Source organism: Sinohyriopsis cumingii, chromosome 17, assembly GCF_028554795.1.
Source record: "Sinohyriopsis cumingii isolate HCF-2022 chromosome 17, ASM2855479v2, whole genome shotgun sequence".
Taxonomy (NCBI): Eukaryota; Metazoa; Mollusca; class Bivalvia; order Unionida; family Unionidae; genus Sinohyriopsis; species Sinohyriopsis cumingii.
The window spans coordinates 10,850,192-10,870,910 of NC_142977.1; the positions used below are offsets into that span (position 1 = coordinate 10,850,192).

Sequence of the window (20,719 nt, forward strand, 5' to 3'; positions counted from 1 at the left end):
CTACTTCGACTTGCTGCTAGAATTATTCTGTATGCAACAACAGAAAAGTTTGAAAAAAGTTCTAAGTCACAAATGCTAGAATGGACACATATCTCTGTACTTTAACAAACAACGGGATAAGGACCCTGGAAATAGAAAAAACGGAACTGAAGAATACGAAGCCAGTCATCTTCTTACACGGTTTCCAGTAAAATCCTGGTATGGGGATGCATATACTATCGAAAATGCAGGATTTGCGTAATGACAGAACACATGAAGAAAAACTTCCCAACAATTTTAGAGAAAGAACAAAGCCATGTCGCATAAATAACGATTTTCCCCACCCAAAAGGAACAAAAGGAGGAACGAGAGCAACCAAAACAGCTATGGAACTCTACAAAGGAAAAAGTATATTATTAGTATAGTGTCATTGAAAATGCTTTGAGCTGCCAGTGCAACCTTGCATTTGAATATGCAAACCACCTGTTATCTGTGTTTATCATTATATAGTATCTACATAAAATTCAAATTTCTTATACAATTTATCCATTGTTGTCATTCAAAAGAAAAGCACTGCATCCTTAATATGCTATCAAATGTGAAAAGGAAATATGAAATAAACGATTTGAATAATAAATAACACGTTCTCAAGCGTATATATGTCATGATTTTGTAATGTTATCAACATCAATTGTAAAACCTAATTAATAACGGTACATATATTAAAGTCTTTTAAACTTGGTAAAGTAGATGTTTTTCAGTATTAATTGCGTGTTATCATTACCGTTATTATCTGTTTGATTAATGTAGGTTACTAATTACTAATTGGTGATTTTTAGTCCTTAAATTAACATTCTATTTTTCCGTCTTATAAGTGAGTCTTTGATAAGATAATTTGACCAACTCGATGTTATTAGTTGCCGATTGCATACTGGTATATATGTTGAAAATGGTAAGTGTAATGTAATACAATGAATCAAAGTAAGAAAATGTACCGAATGCTAGAATAACATTTTCGGTAACGAATTCCATTACCTCGATAACACAAATTTTCCATTCTCTCTCTCTCTCTCTCTCTCTCTCTCTCATTATAGTATTCATCTCAGCAAATTGATTGTCAGATGATTTCGTAATTTGCAAAGAATAAAATGATTTACTTTACTGTATTAATGCTGTCACTGATGTGTTGCAAATCAAATATATTGTCATCACTCAAGTGTATTTTTAATATCGGTAATAAGCTCCCAATAACTGATGCTGAACTTTTGTTTTCAATCAAGGCGTTAAATAAATCATATTTTATCTTTCTTATATTGTCTTGTATTTAAACCCCAAAAATGATAGGCTGGAAATATTACAAGAACATGTTATCCATCTTCTCATTGCTTTTTATGTATATGTACATTATGTATATTATTTTTAACATTTTAAGAGCCCACTTCACAGATTTCTTTTTCTGTTTATGTCAAATCTAAAACAATTTGTTATGCCTAAATTTGAGGAGACCGGAGAGTCTCCTATTATTTCGGCCCATCTTTTCTATGTGGTAAGTCTGATTTTGAAACCTACAATACTTTCTTTTCACAAATTGCCAGTCATTTCACAGATGAAGAAATATAAAACTTGACTGTCGGTTCAAATGGCGAGACTGCGTTTTGTAAACGTTAAAAACGTGGTCATTCCCTGGAGCGACACAGATTGTTTGTACACTTCACTTGAATAAAAATTTCACTTATGCATTCAAAATTAGTATCAGCGTCAAATGTGGAAGACAGTCAATATGCAAACACCCTTTTCGGTGACGAAGGAATTTCACAGACCGATAATTGTTTAGTATTAGAAGCAAGAATCAAACATGCAAGATATGCCATTTCGGACAATGAATCAGGTTTCCAGTCATACTTCGAAAAACGAATGTTACCAATTCTGAAAGATCAAGTTAACTTTCTCGCAAGGGTAAGTAAGTGGATGCAGAGTCTGCCAATAATATCATGAAGACTGGAACCAACTGGAAGCAAAACGATGTATAAGATCTTATAGAATAGTCCAGTATAAAGACGCCGAAAGATCGTTGATTTGAATAGGCAGTTTCAAGCTAACATCAGATTATATGCACCACAGAGCTTCTATTGACGTATAGTGTTAAATCAAAAAACAGAACAATGAACGAGAAGCATTGCTTCGAAAGTTTCTCAAAGACAAGTGTACAAATAAGCAAACATTAACGTCTACAAATGGTAATACCACTATACCAAAGACACCTTCAGGAGGAAAATAAAACCGCAGCATAGGCAAATTATGAGAGCTGAGCGTAGTCAGACGAGAACAAAATAAAACTGATTGTTAGTTATGAAGATATACCTACCTGTTCAGGCCATATATATATATATATATATATATATATATATATATATATATATATATATATATATATATATATATATATATATATATATATATATATATATGCATGTTTGTGGTAACAGCTCCAGGCAAACCAAGATCCACCAATAGTTGTCAAAGGCTTCTATCTTCCCATTCCGTTCCACCTTCTAATCTTACTCACTGTTCCCCTCGTTGTTCTGAACCTCGTTATAATCATTATTTTGAAGGAAAATACGGACAGACTTTCACGCGGTTGAGGAAGATGATGTACAAAGGCCTGAACATGTACGGGGAAGGCGTCCAGCAGTTTGAAAGCATGGCACATGAAGAGTTGGAGATGTTGGTGAAGAGTATATCAGATTTAGGAGGAAAAGATTTCGACCCAAAGACATTACTCTCCCGCTCACTGACCAACCTCATAGGGATTCTGGTAATCTCTCTCTCTCTCTCTCTCTCTCTGTATGCATATGTGTATCTTTCTTAATTAGTGTCCCTCTTTTAACACCTACTAAGAGACAACCGGACCTTAAGGCCAATTAGACAGGAATGCGAGGTATGTGAAAGGAACTTAAGACAAAGTTAAGAACTACATATACACGTGTCCACACTGACTTAGGTCAGCTATAGGTCATGTTGATGGCAAAACATCTCTTTTTTCAGCTTCTGTAACCTTAAACGTTTTATTAGTTTTGTTACTTAAAATCAACCGATGTATTGGTTCAGTTTTAAATAGATGATTGGATCATGTGAATCTATCATTCCAATAGATGCATTGTATTTTTTTGCATTCTATATTCGGTTGTTTTACGAAAGCATATGTAAGGATTCATTGTCGTGCTTGGCACTGAATAGTTTGGGTTAAATAACTATTCTGCATTCAAAAGTAATCCATTTTTAAGGAGCACTAATCATAAAAGATATCCCGAAGTGAAAGTGTGCTAATTCAGCTGTAAGGGTTTTAATACAAACGAGTATACAAAACTAAAAATGAAATATTGGCTGTTATTGTTGTTGTTGTTGTTGTAGGGTTTAACGCCAATTTTCAGCACCCGATAGGCTATACATGGCGGCCAGTATTAATGGTGGAGGAAAGCCCCGGAAAGAACCACCGACCCACGAGAAGAAAACATGGGTAACTAGACCTTGACATTCGATCAAACTCCAACATTTGAAAAGCTAAGTTAGAGTTTCTATATAAAAATGAACATTCTAAGTACAAGCCGTCTATTAAAATGTCTGATATGAAAAACGCTTTTAAATATGATAGTTGTCAGCGCGTGTAACGGTATGTTTTTATGATCAAACTTCTCTATATGTTATAATCACATTAATGTCACAAAATATTTATGAAATGATTGAATTCCTCATCCTTTTAAAATTGTTGATCTAAACTCCGACTAAAATGTTTAGAAACGCACTCACAAAAAGAAAATCGTATGGCCTATAGAAGATCGTATGAACTATATAATATCGTATTACCTTTAGAATATTGTTACCCAGAGAACATCGTATTACGTATGGCCTATATAATATCGTATCACCGATATAATATCGTTACGCAGAGAATATCGTATTACCCATAGAATATCGTATTACCCAGAGAATTTCCTATTACTCATATAATATTTTATGACCAATAGAAAATCGTATTGCCCATAGAATATCGTATTACCCATGTACTATCGTTACCCAGAGAATATCGTATTTCGTATGATCTATAGAAGAACGTATTTTACTCCTAGAATATCGTTGCCTAGAGAATATCGTATTACCCAGTGAACATCGTATATTACCCACAGAATATCGTATTTCACATATAATATCGTATGACCTATATAATATCGTATTACCCATATAATATTGTTACCCAGAGAATATCGTATTACGTATGACCTATAGAATATCGTATTACACATGTAATATCGTTACCCATAGAATATCATATTACCCATAGAATATCGTATTACCTATAGAACATCGTTACCCAGAGAATATCGTATTCCTCATAGAATATCATATGACCCATAGAATATCATATGATCCATAGAATATCGTATTACCCATAGAATATCGTATTACGTATGATCTATAGAAGAACGTATTTTACCCATAGAATATCGTTACCCAGGTAATATCGTGTTACCCAGTGAATATCGTATGACTCACATAATATCGTATTACCCACAGAATATCGTATTACACATATAATGTCGTATGACCTATAGAATATCGTATTACCGATATAATATTGTTACCCAGAGAATATCGTATTACGTATGACCTATAGAATATCGTATCACACATGTAATATCGTTACCCATATAATATCATATTGCCCATATAATATCGTATTACCTATAGAATATCGTATTACTCATAGAATACCATATGACCCATAGAATATCGTATTACCCATAGAATATCGTATTAAGTATGACCTATAGAATAGCGTATTACCCATAGAATATCGTTCCCAGAGAATATCATATTATCCCTAGAATATCGCATGACCCACAGAATATCGTATTACCCATAAAATATCGTATGACCTATATGTTATCTTAGTATTAATTTTGAAAATTCGAATGCCTGTTCGGGTTTTTACTTGGATAGTTGCGTAGCTTATGAAACATGCTTATTTTAGAAATATCAATCTCGACAACGTTGGTATGGTTCTTTATGCTTATTTATACCAGAAACATGGAATCAAATGTATATTCTACCATTGAAACTTTTAACGGGGTTTGAGAGGTTGGATATCATCAACGTGACTCAATTTCATACTCAGTTAACTGGATCCATTGTGGACGAATTTGATGCAGATTTAATATGGGAATACGACAACAACGTCAACGATATATTTGAGATGTCGACAGAGGTTACGCTCTCTGCGTTCCCTTTTTTACGTTTCATGCCGGTGGAAGTGGGTCGGAGATACAGACGTACAATAGGGGCTAAAAGGGAGCTGCTGGATAAATACTTCTTTTCGCACAAGGTACTGACAATTGTTTTTACAATCTTTTGTTTTTATAAGCGGTAAAAGATAAAGGAATTTACAAATAAATATGGATTATACGTGGTTTTCTTTATGAGTGACAAAATTCCAAGCAGACCGCACATGATTGATATATTTTCGCATAAAAAATAGAAAATCAATGAACTATTAATGATTTACATAATGAAAATAGTTTAATTAGAAGGAAAGATAATGCTACTTAATCATCAAGTATAATTGCAATTGTTTAGTATAACACTCCAAACTTGCACAAGATAAATGCATTATGAGCACTTTAGCGTGTCTCTGTGCTCATATAGTTATGAAAGCCAAATTAGCTTAGCTAAACTTTTGTCGAAAATCACGACTTTATTTTGGAGTACTTCAGTTAAATGATTCGTACAAAAATGTCGTTTAAGCTTCTAGCTACAAATTAGTTAAAAACCGTTTGAGCACACACCTCGTCATACGACGAGATAAAAATGCACAAAGTTTCGTAACTCGTGAACCTGGCTATTCGTGCAGCTTTATCTCGTTACGTAAATCTAGGATAAATATGACTGCTACAGATAACAGCCCAATCACGTTCGGCAGAATTATGAAGGGAGATAACTCGCTTTGCAATGATATATGTGGTAACTAATGTCACCGAGTTGAAACATATAACTTCGCTATGCAGCGATTATTTTTAAAAGATGTTATAATTTGAATTTCTTGAACTGATACTTATATATGTTTAACTATTTCAAGAAGTTCAAGTTCTAGCATTCCGCGATAGTGTTTCATTTTTGAAAGCATTTCTTAAGTACAGATAAGTAAATAAGTAAATAATGTTTCTAGTGTATAAGTTTGTTTGTTGTTTGTATGTTTCCGGATAAAATTAGTGAAAATTCTGGCAATTGCCTCTTTGTGGTGTATTCCATTTGTTAATTTAAGCTTACAAGTTATGGCAATTTGGTAGCAGATCTTTTCTGTTGAGAACATTTAAGATACTTTGAAATAATTCCAATGCTAACATACGATATCTTGAAGTAGTTATTTTGTTTGGTGCTTGCATGTTTGCAAATAAATTAGAAAACTTGTAGGGAGTGGTTCAGTAATTAGTAAAGAAGTAGAGAAACTTGTAAGTCTGTCTGTTCGTCCATTAAGAACTTCTGCGTTCCGTTATCTGAATATTGTCATATACATCACAATATATTGTTAATTGTGTTTTCGAGTTGTATCCTCAACTTGTATTCACTTCTAGTATTATAGTATACTTATTGTATACATCCTTTTATATTGTTAGTTTTGTTATCGAGTTGTATCCCTCGATCAGTTATTCAGTTCCACATCTTGTAATTTATTATTGAATCATAGCCCTATACATTCAGAGTCATTTCCATAGTATTATACCTTTACATATATTTCTTAGAAATATGAAACGTCTTTATCCTGAATTCTAGCCCATGTTCATTCGAGTCGTTTCCCGTTTCGATATTTATATCTAGTTGTATTCATATATAAATTGTAATATACTGTTTTAGTATTATGATTCATTCTACGTGCCGTTCAAGGTTAAGTAGTGTCTATCGCAAGAATAAACGCGAAACGTTAATCAATCGTGAGAATAGTCGCAAGACTCCACCCCACAAGAATGATTATCAGAATAATAATTCCTGTATCCGTTGTCTTGAATCCTAGTCCGTGTTCATTCCAAGTCGTATTCATTTTAGTGAAGTGTTAATTATATGTAAACTGTGCACATGCACACACACACACACACACACACACACACACACACGAAATTACAACCAAAATGAATAACCCCTAAATAACGCACCTATGTACAAACTATCCCACTAAAATCTCATTACTAACCTATAATGCTAGGAAACCTTAGGAACACTAACTGACAATGATTAATTATACCCCAGCCTGAAAAGCCACCATACAACTATCTAATTACAGACAGTACTACTCCCCAGGGAGTATTTACCAAACCTACCTTGCCACTACTGAAAATTAGATAGTTAACCCCAAACTCTTAAGATATGATATAGATAGTGCCAGTCAATACAGGAAAACATACAGTTACAACACAACACACACTATCAGCATCTCACTGGACTTTAATGACTATGGCCAAGTCACTTCCAAATAATACCGATAACGAAATGGGGATGAGAGCGGAAACTTTCACCCTGGACTTTTGCAAAGGGAAAAGGAGTACGATCCTAAGTTTTATGCATGTAATGTTCAAGGCAAGAAAACAACCACAAGCACTAGTGTTTGCAAGTATTGACATGAGAATGGAAACCGACCTACGTACCGAGTGGGAGCGGAGTACGTCTCAGAACCAGCATGCAAGAACAACTAAAAGAAATATGACGAAACGAAACAAAGAATAACCCTGATGGAGAAAAATATAAAAAAAAAAAAAAATCACACATGAAATCCGAAATTGGGAGGACGGGGGATACATAAATCACAAACAATGACCTTTAGAAACAAAAAATAGGGGGACACCTCCAACTAATTACAAGCATATAGTGGAACGGAGTCATGGGGTGCCAACAAAATCGTTGAGGTATTTATACACAGATGATGCCGCAATACATCGTCTATGCGCTGGAAATATTCGAAAGCACTTCGCATGTGCGGCATAGGATGAATGTGTGTGAGTGTGTGATTTATATTTTTAGCATAGCTTTAACAATTTTCAGTCATATCGCTACTATGTCTGCAGTGCGACATTTTCCAGTGATGTCTAGCGCTGGGGCATCATGCCGCAGACATGCTGCATGATGTCCCACTCAGTCACATTATTCTGACACCAGGCCGACCAGTCCTAACACTAACCTCTTAATGCTGAGCACCAATCGAGGCAGCGGTTAGTACCATTTTTGTAAGCCTTTGGTATGACTCGGCCGGGATCGAACCCACGAACTCCCGCATCCGAAGCGAACGCTCTAACCACTAGGCCACCGGAGCGGTCGCATAGGATGAACTAAACTCACTATTTCGAAATCTTTGTACAATATACATAAATCACCCTCGGGTATCGTTGTACACAAAAAACGAAACCCGAGTACAGGTATTTAATAAATACAAGGATTTATACAATTCCGTGAAAGGCATATCAGAAAATAAGGTGTCCTGAATGATATTAACCTTATATGAACTAGCAAAGTTTATTGTCTAATTGTTATGGCATTTGGTAAAAACTATCACTTATCCCACTTACATAATAATACAAGATTAGAACATTTGCTGCGAAGAAATGTGGTTTCATTGTACTATGTTACCATATTCAAATTTATTATGTCATTAAAAGTTATGTTATGTTAAGCTGTACATTTTTTGAATATACCTTTTCATATCTAAAACATACTATAATTACTGTTTCGATTGTATAATAGGAAACGTACGTACCCGGACGTGAGCGTGGATTGATCGATGCTCTTTTCAAGCTCCAATCGCAAGAAAAGAGTGTTGGAGATACACAGTGGCTGACAGACTTCCAAATCAAGGCTTTCATCCAGGATATTATAGCTGCTGGTATTTCTCATATGTTTGGCCATTTTAGTTCAACTTTTTTTCACACGAGACGAATCCATTTGAAAAGGAAAACTTGTCTGTTTGTGCCAGTAGGGTGCGATGACCTATTTTAAATGCAGAAATACGTGCCACTACATCCAGACACGGAGGGGTAATCCCATTTGAAATATAAAATGATCCCCTGTTCATGCATTACCAACAAACGTTGAATGGTAAAAAAACCCACGTACTGTGTTACAATCAGGGTATATGACTTAAAACACACACACACACACACACACACACACACACATATATATATATATATATATATATATATATATATATATATATATATATATATATATATATATATATATATATATATATATATATAATGGAATTATGTAGTGTTTGTGTTTACGTGTATTTGGAATGAAATGTTTGTGTCGTTTTTGATAGGTGCTTCGTAAGTGAATTATTTATTAATATTTTTTATAAAATTGAATGATATGTTATGGGTTTTTTATGTGGTGGCTTCTAAATTTATTTAGCTAGTTACTGGGTCTTTTGGTTTTGTGGGGATAGTAATTATATTTTGTTCCTAAGTCCTGCTGAGTCTATGAATTTATTTATATTTTTATATGCTGATTGTTTATTTTTATTAGAGTCCATAAATAACTCTGGGTATGTGTGTGGTGATCCAATCTCTTTTTGGTTTTTGATAAATATTTTCCGAGCGGGTTGGTATTTTGGGCATATATTGAATACGTGGTGTAGATCTTCGGTGGTGTGGCAGTTAAAGCAGTTAATGGTTGCTGGTTTGGGTCCAGTAAACCTTCCAAAACTGCTTGCTAGTTTAGTTTATCAAGTTATTATCCTGTTTATGGTTTTCTGTTCTAAATAGGTACTCTTAGGTAGCTGTATGTTCCTATCTACGGTTTTTTGGGTTTCATGGTGCTTTTTACCTTTTGTGGAGGAGTTCCAAAAATCTTGCCATGTTTGGTCTATATATGTTTGTGCGAAGCTTAGTGCTTCTGTAGAGCTATAGGTAAGCTTGATAGAGTTTTGATCTCCTAGTTTGCTTTGTGCAACTTTGTCTGCTGTTTCGTTGCCAGAGATTCCAATGTACGACTGTATCCACATGAGCTCGACTAATTGATGTGCTGTGGTGATATCGTCGATTAATTGGCATGCTCTGTCGAGGAATTATGTAGTGTTTGTGTTTACGTGTATTTGGAATGAAATGGACTTGGGTTTTCTTTTTGCGTACAGCGTTACCCGATAATTTGCTATTTATAGTTGTATCGTACATTATTTCGATGTAATGAGTACGGTTAAATCCATGCTGAAGCTTCATATTACGAAAAGCCTTGCCAGTAAGCGGTCCATTTTACACGCAATATATCCAGCTCTAGTGGTACGCGAATTGTAAAATTGTCTTTTCCTATCTGTAGAATGTTTCTTTCGTGGTTCACACATTTATTGTGTACGTTTGATAGTACCGAACTATGACATGCAATTTTAGAGTTTTTATTGTCTGTTTTCAGGATTACTAGTGAATAACTAAACAGAAAATTTTGTATCCACATTAATGATGCCTGTAGTAAGGGACAAGAGAGTTCTTTAAGATTCTACCTGTCAGATGCAGATTCAAATACAAACCTGATCATTGTGACAATCTTGTACATTAATCCCTATGAAATAATTCCAAGTAAGCGCATGCGTAACTTGTGCCATTTCATTTTACCGTGTCGCGTTTACTACACGGCTTTAGGCATGGTATTTCAGCTGTTTCGGGCAGCCATCGTTTGACTGAGCAAAAGCAATGTGTCTGAGTAAACCCAATCTATGTTGGGCAGAGTAACAGCTGTAGAGCTGATAATGCTGTGCGTATTTGTTGCTGATGTGTCGGAAATGTGCTGTCTATTGTGAAATCATTGTTTAACTGTCCGTATTGGTTGTGCATGTGTTAGGGCAGCCAACGTTTGACTGAGCGGAGACGATGTGTTGGCCAGTCTACCTAGTCTGCAGAGCTGTTCATGTAATGGACAGCCGTTGTTTCAATGTCTGTGTTAGATATGTGTCTGTGTGTTTGTTGGGCAGCTGTATAACAAACTGTTGGGGCTGTCTGTGTTGTCAGCTGTGGAACTGTGTTAGAAGTGTTGTCTTAGTTGTGGTGCTGGTTTGCAGGTTGAGTAGTGGTTCTGTGTGACTTGTTATGTACCTGGTGTGATGTTGTCGGTGGTGACATTGTCTCGAAGTTGGAAAGTGGTTATCTCGTGTTGATGGACCCAAGCTCCCGACCCACAGGGTACGAAAGAGTCCTAGAGATCCTTTGGCAGGCAGGGAGGGGCCGACCATTCCTGGTGGCTCCTTGGCCATAATAGATATCTCTAGACATTCATATTAATCATTCTTATGTAATCTTGATTCACATTCATCAGTTTGTAAATAAATGTAGAAGGTTCTAATAAGAGAATGTACACCTTTTCAGGACTACTTACAACCAGAAATGGTCTCCTGTGCATTATACTTGTTCTGCTGCATCATCACGAGTGTGTAGACAGGATATATCAAGAAATCGTCGAAGTTGTTGGATTAGAAAGATATCCAAGCCTTAAGGATAGACCTGCCATGCCGTACGCAGAGGCAGTAATACTAGAAGCACTGCGCTACGTCACACATGCACCGCTAGGTATCCCTCACGGGTATGTTCCTTTCTTTTCTGAAGCTAGTTTGGCTCAAAAGTAATGGTGTCTGACTAAAAGAATGGGGATTCAAATCCTCACCAGGTCAGGCAAGAGTTTTTGTCCTGGTATGCCTTTAGGCAAGACTTGTTACTCCAGTTACCTTGCACGATATGACCTTTCACATGTTTATGTGCCGTTAAACTAATAAAGGGTTAGGAATGGGCCTAGTTGCAAGATAGTAAGGATATTGAATCGTATCTAGTTGCTATTAACGTATCTCCCTCCTTTTGATGTATATACCTGGTTCACAGCAGCTTCATACAATATCCTTTTGTATTTACTGCCCGCCATAGGTCAACAGTATTGATGACTCGTAAGTGAGCTATTTTCTTGAATTTGAAATGCAATATTATTTCATGCTTTACTGTAGTGAAGTTAAGAAACGTAAAAATTGCTTTAAGCACAGACATTCCTTCACTGAACCTAAAACAAAAGGCACATAAATTTTATTATTATCCCTAATACATTTTACTGAATACTGAATGAAGTCTTTCACGTTGCATGTTGCCAGAATTCATCCATAGTTAATCGCTGGATTGTATTGTTACACGAACACCTTTTGTGCTGGATTTTGGCTTATGGATTTAAGTGTTAAATAAAGTTAGTATTATTACTAGCATTAGTAATAACCTTATGCGTCTCGTTTGCAAGTATTTGTTAGTACATGTATCTTCTATTCATTTTTAGTTATCATCTGTGTAACAATACGTAACAATACGTATGCGTGTGTGTGTTATGTGTGTTTGTGAGACAGAGAGAACGCGAGAATTGATGAAGGTCATGCATTTAAGACTGCAATGATTCAATATCTTATGAGTCATCCAAAACCTTGCTTCAGCCAGTCATTGCTCAAACCGCAATATTATATTGAGTATAAACATGTTCATTTGTTTTCCTGAGAAATCTAGGGAAGAGGAAGGTTCGCCAGAAATCCTATTCAGAGATGGTCTTTATTTAGTTTCTATGGAATTTTCGGCAAAATAAACAATTGTTAGTTTCTAATTGCCGCGGATTACCTCAATGACAAAATTTAGCGATATTTTCATCAACTACTCAGCAATGTGTTTGCAATTACCATGCATCTTCGCCAGCTAACTTACGTTGGCGTAATTTGATTTAGTTAGATTTGGCAATGATGATGAAAACAGTAATGCAACTTGAATGTTGAAAACAGTAATGTAACTTGAATAATAAAAACAGTAATGCAACTTGAATAATGAAAACAGTAATGCAACTTGAATGTTGAAAACAGTAATGTAACTTGAATAATGAAAAGAGTAGCAATTTTATCGTCTAGATAAGTAAATACAAGATCGATGGGATCTAAGTATGAATGGTGTCATGCGCTGTAAACGTTTAAAACATTTATTTCTTTTCCTTTCTTAGTGCAATGGAAGATGTGGAGTTCGAAGGATATACTATACCCAAAGGATCCAAAGTAAGACTTTCAAAGCGATATCACTGTCAATGTGTTATAATTTTAGTAGATGTAATCAAAATGTAAAGAAACCCTGACAAACCTTTTAGAATAAACCACATTGGGCAGACCTACCAGTCCAATTCTCACAAAATTATGTAATTTTATGTATCTCAATACAAAGCAAGGAAAGAGATACAATCATACAATACATGGTCGGCTGAGGGACGAAAATAATATATCAAATAAGCAGAGACTTGGGTAAATGTCGAAGCTAAGGTATACTATATATGCAATGGACAGTTTATTCTATTTACTACATTTGCAAAAATGTGAGCGCAATTGACAATGTGTCAGGTGAAAACCAGTCTGCTGTTTTCCTACACAGGATGTTGGCACATTTCTCTTAGTGGGTGCTGCATTTGTGACGTGTTATGTTTATCTAAATTTCCTAACTCGTTTTGTCTAATTAATTTTTTTATTCATGGCTGTAAATTAAGTGGTTTTTTTCAGTTGAAATGGTGTAGGTGTAGAATTTTGTTGGAGTGGAATAGCAATTATTTTACTGTTCATTGGAAATAGAAAGTACTCGTTGCTTGGAATATGTGAATTATTCAAAGAAGTTCTGGACAACTCCATTTTGACAACGTCGGAGCAGTACTTATTCGGTTCTTAAGTTTACAAGGAACTTTTTCATTCTCTCCGATTTCAATATATCTTTTCCAGGATCATTTTAGATTCACGTTATAATAATGTGTGTTCCGCTCACATTTTCGTTTATAACATTGACAAATGAATTGTTTGCTACCTTTTACAAAACTTGTTGGCTGTGTCTTTCTGTTACGTAGTTTATGACTATGTCTCAACTCTAATTTTGAAAATTAATACGAGTTGCTTTTTGCTCATATTCGTTTTCATACATGGTTCAGCATATTAGTTTCCGACCATGACCTCCAACGAATTCTTGGACTTTATCACACTGGGGATGAACTGATTATTAAAATGGGCTTCATGCTTTTTTTTAGTAATGATTTATATATTTCATCACCTGGGTGCACGTTTAATATTTATTTCAAGTGTGGTAATTCGCTAACTATTCATGTGACTCTAATTGTCATTCAGGGAAAACGACAGGCGTTGGGCTTTGATGAATTTATTTCATGTTTTAAATGACGAAAACGAAATGGAAAAATATTCTTGTATTAGTATTAATCGTAAGAAAGAAGAAAAATATGGATAAAAACAATTTAATCAAAGCAACAGTAAATTAGTTCAGGAATTATATTATACTTGCAATGTGTTGTTTCGGCATTTATGTTGGTATAAATTGTCGATTGCCGAAACGCAATGCTTACATCCAAGTGTTATATGCAAACTGTGATTTGGCAACTGATTTTTTATACCGTCATTAATGCAGGAAATGATAATTCATTCCTGATTATAATGTTAACTAATCGAAACAGAATATATGTTTATTTAAACAAAGATTTTCTTTTAAAGTTAATCCTCAACATATGGACAGTTCATCACGATGCAGCAATATGGGGTGACCCGTGGACATTCAGACCTGAACGTTTCCTAGACGATAACGGTAAACTTCTGCCGGCAGAGCACACACTGAGACAATCGTAAGTGTAAATTGATATTTAGTGACGCATCCATATAAAGGATTCTGTTTAAGAAATCATATATAAACCCCCTTGCTATATTGCATTTTCATTTTAAGTCTATACGCAAATAGTTCCTGACCATTATTATGTATGCAAAGAAAATATCTCTCTCTGATCTCTATTCAACGAACACCGGTCCCGTACTGACAGCTTTTACTTTAATGCCACGATTATTCTTATAGATAGATTACACTCGAAAAGTAAGACTTAATTAGTGAATTTATAAGTTTATACAGCTTAAATAAATTAGAATTCAGAATATATTTGCTGAGACCTGAGCGTATTTACAAGTAAGAAATAAATGTTTTAGAGTGACATTTGCGTATCTGTAAAAATGTTGTTCGTACCCGGGTATAACTTTGTAGCGCGTCACAAAAACCAGCAAATGGGATCCATCATATCACTAGCTGAAGTGTCTTTTTTATTTAGTCCGAATAGCCATGCTTTCGCCCACGAGTCTTATGTCTCCTACGGTATTTTACAGGACCGGTTAATACATCTCTTTTTCTACATATTATCATACCAACAAACCTACTTATATAGCAATATACATAGCTGTCATAATCTATGTTCGTATATATTTATGTATTTCATGTACGTCTCTTTATACAATGTTTATGAAACGAACGAATGGCGGGAAACACCTTTTTGTGCTTATGAGCTGTGATGGAAATTTTTACAAAAGAGATTGTCGTTAAGTTTCATGCTCTTTACCGCGCTGGTGGCCTAGTGGTTAGAGCGTCCGCCTCGGATGCGGGAGGTCACGGGGGTTCGAACCCTGGCCGAGTCGTACCAAAGACATACAAAAATGGTACTAACAGCTGCCTCGCTTGGCGCTCAGCATTAAGAGGTCAGTGTTAGGACTGGTCGGCCTGGTGTTAGGATAATGTGACTGGGTGGGACATCATGCTACATGTCTGGGCATGATGCGCAAGTGCTAGACATCACTATAAACTGTCACACTGCAGACATCGTAGCGATATGACTGAAAAATTGTTAAAGCTACGATAAACATCTAAATCACACACACACACACACACACACACACACAGAGTTTCATGCTCGACATTGTTATTCTATTGCACATGTGGGCAATTCCGGGGGCCTTAGTGGTTAGAGCGTCCGCCTCGGATGCGGGAGGTCGTGGGTTCGATCCCCGGCCGAGTCATACCAAATATTTTGAAAAAAGGGTACTAACAGCTGCCTTGCTTGGCGCTGAGCTTTAAGAGGTTAGAGGTCGTTCTGATGTCAGGATAATGTGATTGGGTGGGAGATCATGATAAACGTCTGCGACATGATGCACCTGTGCCAGATATCACTATAAACTACCACACTGCAGACATCGTAGCGATATGACTGAAAAATCGATAAAGCTACGTTAAAAAATCCAAATTACACAACCAACACACAAACACACACAGAACACATGTGGCATTTACTGGCATTTGTGGCATTTTCCAGCCCCTAAAGCAATTCTGTAAATAAATTCTACTTTATGTACATCGTCCTTGCTATTTATTTTTGTTCAAATGGGGATTGTTTTATGTTTGAAATTTAGACTTGTCACCTTTGGATCAGGAAAAAGGGTTTGTGTCGGTGAAAACCTGGCTAAGTCTCGGATCTTTCTCTACCTGACAACACTTATACAGAAGTTTGACTTTCTTCTGCCAAAGGTAGGCACCCTACCTTCAGATGACGCTCGGACGTTTCTTCCTGGAGCGACTCTGCGACCACAGGATTACAAGATGCGATTAAGAGTCAGATGAAATTACTGCTTGTCTTTAAAATTGTTGTGTGATTTAGAAGAATAAACGCTTCGCTTAAAACCCAGTCAGATTTATTACAAATGCTTACAGGAACTCGTCATGTTATACTGTGATTTTTAACAATTATAAGTGAATTCTTGCCTTTTATAAGATCACATAAGATGCAGTCTCCACACTCAGCTGCAACCCTATATGATATATGAAAGCATTAATGTAATAAACTAAATTGGATGCATTTTGTTTTTCTTTTTAGAGTTATTATAACCATATTAGTTGTAAGAACTGTGTAGTAATCCGTCATAACATGTCTTTTTAGAGTCATTATAGCCACTAAAGTTGTAAGAACTGTGTTGTAATCCGTCATAGCAAGTCTTTTTATAGTTATTGTAGCCACTAAAGTTGCATGAACTGTGTTGCAATCTGTCATAGCAAGTCTTTTTAGAGTTATTATAGCCACTAAAGTTGTAAGAACTGTGTTGTAATCCGTCATAACATTCAGATGACACTCAGACTTTTCTTCCCGGAGCGGTTCTGCGACCACAGGATTACAAGATGCGATTAAGAGTCAGATAAAATTACTGTTTGTCCTTAAAATTGTTTTGTGATTTAGAAGAATAAACGCTTCGCATAAAAAACCGTCAGATTTATTTCTGTTCTGCTTAACATATATATAAGTACATAACTTTTAAGTAAAAGTATTAAGATTGAAATTATTCTAAATTGTATTAAAAATAATTTTTCATTAATTTATATTGAAAGTAATTTTCCACTAAAATATATTGGGATAAAATTTATATATTTGTGTAATATAACTGCATACTTTTTATAAAGATCGCGCTTTACGAGCAGGTGCAGAAACCCATACAATACATTTCGCTCGTAACTAAATATCAGCAATTGTCAGCACAAAATACATTTCGCTCGTATCTAAATATCAACAATTGTCAGCACAAAATACATTACGCTCATATCTAAATGTCATCAATTTAGATTTGGGGGGAAGCTGCTGAACATACAAATTATTATATCAATATTGGATACGTTACGCAGATGGTTCACACGATAGCCCTGGGAGAAGTTCAAGGGTCGTGTTCTTACTGGACCGAGCGAACACAAAAGCTGTATAAATAGCGAAGCAGGCTTTCGAAGAGTTAGTTTGTTCCTCGAGTCAGAATAGCTCTGTCTTTTCCTTACATGTAAGAATCGTCTGTGTTCGCAAACTTCTTTAAAGAATGTGCAGTTTTTAATATTTAAGATTTTAACGGTAAAGTTCATATTTTCCAACATTTGTGAGTTCTTTATATTTTATATTATAATATAATGGAATGTTTAATTGTATTTGTGGTATGTATTATTGGAAAAGATGAATTCGTTACCAACTTCATGTTTAGATTTAATTTGGAAATAAAAGATTCTTTAAGTAATATTGGGTAATGTTTAGTAACCTATTCAAAATTAGTATCCTATTATAAATTTAGCACGATACGTTTCTTCAAAATGATTGTTGCATTAATCGCAACTATTGAATTTTATACTCGTTGGATATCATGAAGTTAATCGAGATTTAACTATCTGTATTACATTCTAAAACGCAGAAATTATACAAATGTATGAAGTTGGTAAGCTCGAAGGTAAAGTGTAATCTTATATGTATTTCGTGTATTTTTATATAAAGGCTTTATAAATGTATCTTTAGAATTTAGCATTATATATGTATATCAATAAAAGTTCGTTTCTCGAGTCAGAACAGCTCTGTCTTTTCCTTACATCGATTCCGTACATCATTCCCCAAGGTGTAGCCGTATCTCCACGGTTATTGGTGATACTCTTGTTAGAGAGCCTGAATTTCCTCTTATTCTTCTCTCTCTCTCTCCCTCTCTCACCATGGGCAAATACATTTCTTAACTTATGAATAATCCCTTCTCATAGCAAGAGATGAGAAGGTTATGATACAAACCATATGTGTATGTGTGACTTTATGTATGTGTGTATATGTGTATGTGTGTGTTTGTGTTTGTATATATGTGTGTATGTGTGAATATGTGTGTGCATGTATGTGTATATGTCAATGTGTATATGCGTGTGTATCTACATGTATATGTGTGTGCATGGATATATGTATGTATGAGTATATATGTGTGTGTATATATATATATATATATATGTAAATGTGTTTAAATATGTACATATGAGTGTATGTGTGTATATGTATCTATGTATGTGTGTGTATGTATGTATGTATATGATTGTGTGTATGTATGTATGTGTATGTGCTGTGTGTGTGCCTTTATGCAGCTAAATCGGGTTTCTTTTACAATACTAAGATTACGGAAAGAACCAACTGTTAACAATTCTTCGAGATTATGACCAAGCTAAATCTTAAAGAATAAATGTACAGCTTTACCAGGGACCACCGTCTCTCCCGTCCATCTTCTGGACCAGTTTTCAAATGTCTTACGTCATGAAGTACAAACCATAACAGATAGTCTCCACAACTCAATTTCAATTTCAATTGACCGATCGTTACTACATATGTGACACAGAATATCAACCGCATTTGAACCTATCTATGGCACATGCAATTTTGGTGAAGGGCACACCAAAATCGCATGAATTCGAATCGATTCCAACATCGTTGCTGCTCGAGTGCTTAGATTCAATGCTGCATTCACTGACCAATATTGCTATATCATTTGGGGAATTCCCAACACTTTTAAAACCTGACATTGCCATTTAAAAAAGCTGTCCTATTCTTACCCTCCCCCACCATTGATGTAAAACATCTTTGAAAATGTTGTTCTATGCCAACCTGTATCTCGTCTGAATTTAAATAGTCTCGTTTTGCAATGTACAGTGCGCATATCGCCCTCGACATAGTACTGAAAATGACCTTCTGACAGTAGTTAACGACCTTCTCTCTACTTTTATATTGGAAATATTAGTCCACACCCTACATGGCTTGTATGTGCCCTTTGAAACAAAATACCAAGATATATTTCATCACCGTCTACATCGAATGTGTTTAATTCACGACAAATTTACTGTGATTCAAGTCCTACTTAGTCAACATGACAGTGTCCATAAATGGAAAACATTCCAGCCAATTGATCCGTGGATTGGTGTTCACAAGTCTGTTCTCGGCCCCGTTTTCTTCTCGATTTACACTTAGCCTTTCTCTCAAGCGTATTAGATCGACATCCGGTGTCTCACCAATCGTACACTAGCTACAGTCATATATACAAAAGCAGCAGGGAGGCCGAACAGCCTCTAATTGGTTCACTTATATTTTCGCGAATTAAGCCTTCCTACGAAAACACAAAAATCGTTAAAAAAAATGCGTATCCAGCGTAAAACAAATTGGTTTACCTGTCATCGCCGATATGTTTTTTTTTTCTTTGTCGCATTGAAGGAAAAATGCGCGATTGTCGGTGACAATTTGGAGGCGCGCCTTCCTGCTGCTATGAATTAAAAAATCGTATCAAGACCTACTCGATACCGTGCCCGAGGATCATGTAAATTTATAGTTATGAATCCGTGCGGGGTTGATTGGGCATGACTAAATAAATTTCTAAACTTATTTATATCCATATCACCACTGCACCAAGTCTGATGTATATTTCGTAACGTGTGTGTATCAACACCGTTAAACACTGCAAGAACATTACAGTTATCCCTGATCATTTTAGGAATTTGTGTATATCGCTGGGTTACATAAATCACATCAGTATTTTTGTGTCTGCCTCTGGAAAATATCCTGGCAGGATTTGATTGTTTATCCAACATAACATCATCGTAAACAACTAAATTATTAATAAATCCATCAATATCATCAATACTTGGCGCTTCATCAATGTCAGTTATAAATTCAACAACATCATCTCCGCCTTCATTTAACGATTTTGCACTTTCATTAAAATCGTTTAACACTTCGTAGCATCGTTGATCGTCCACAGATGGAGCTACCAAATACAACTTATCCCACTTCATCCACTTCATTATTAAATTAAGTAGCAACTGCGTCTTACCACTTCCACATGGTCCAATTATAATCATACTAACAGAATTTGGTAGCGCTGCGTGATGCTTAACTGGTTCTCGTTTCCTTGTTGCAGAAAAGTCAGTGATTTCCATTAGATATAATATAATATAAATATGGATTTATATTGTGTAAAATGTAGAGCACGTACCCCAACAGCAGATACAACAACTGTTACAACAAAAAATAATCGACAAGC

At 35.4% G+C, this 20,719-nt stretch overlaps 1 protein-coding gene across 1 annotated transcript in view; it reads left to right on the forward strand.

Moving 5' to 3' along the window:
* Positions 1–18,142, forward strand: part of LOC149777737 (steroid 17-alpha-hydroxylase/17,20 lyase-like) — a 32,903-nt gene extending 14,761 nt beyond the window's left edge. The window contains exons 2-8 of the mRNA XM_089938784.1: positions 2,592–2,794; positions 5,153–5,359; positions 8,761–8,899; positions 11,376–11,589; positions 13,018–13,069; positions 14,549–14,676; positions 16,277–18,142. Coding sequence (XP_089794910.1) covers positions 2,592–2,794; positions 5,153–5,359; positions 8,761–8,899; positions 11,376–11,589; positions 13,018–13,069; positions 14,549–14,676; positions 16,277–16,484 — 1,151 coding nt within the window. The 3' untranslated portion in view covers positions 16,485–18,142. The remainder of the gene's footprint in view (positions 1–2,591; positions 2,795–5,152; positions 5,360–8,760; positions 8,900–11,375; positions 11,590–13,017; positions 13,070–14,548; positions 14,677–16,276) is intronic.
* The last annotated feature ends 2,577 nt before the right edge of the window (positions 18,143–20,719 follow it).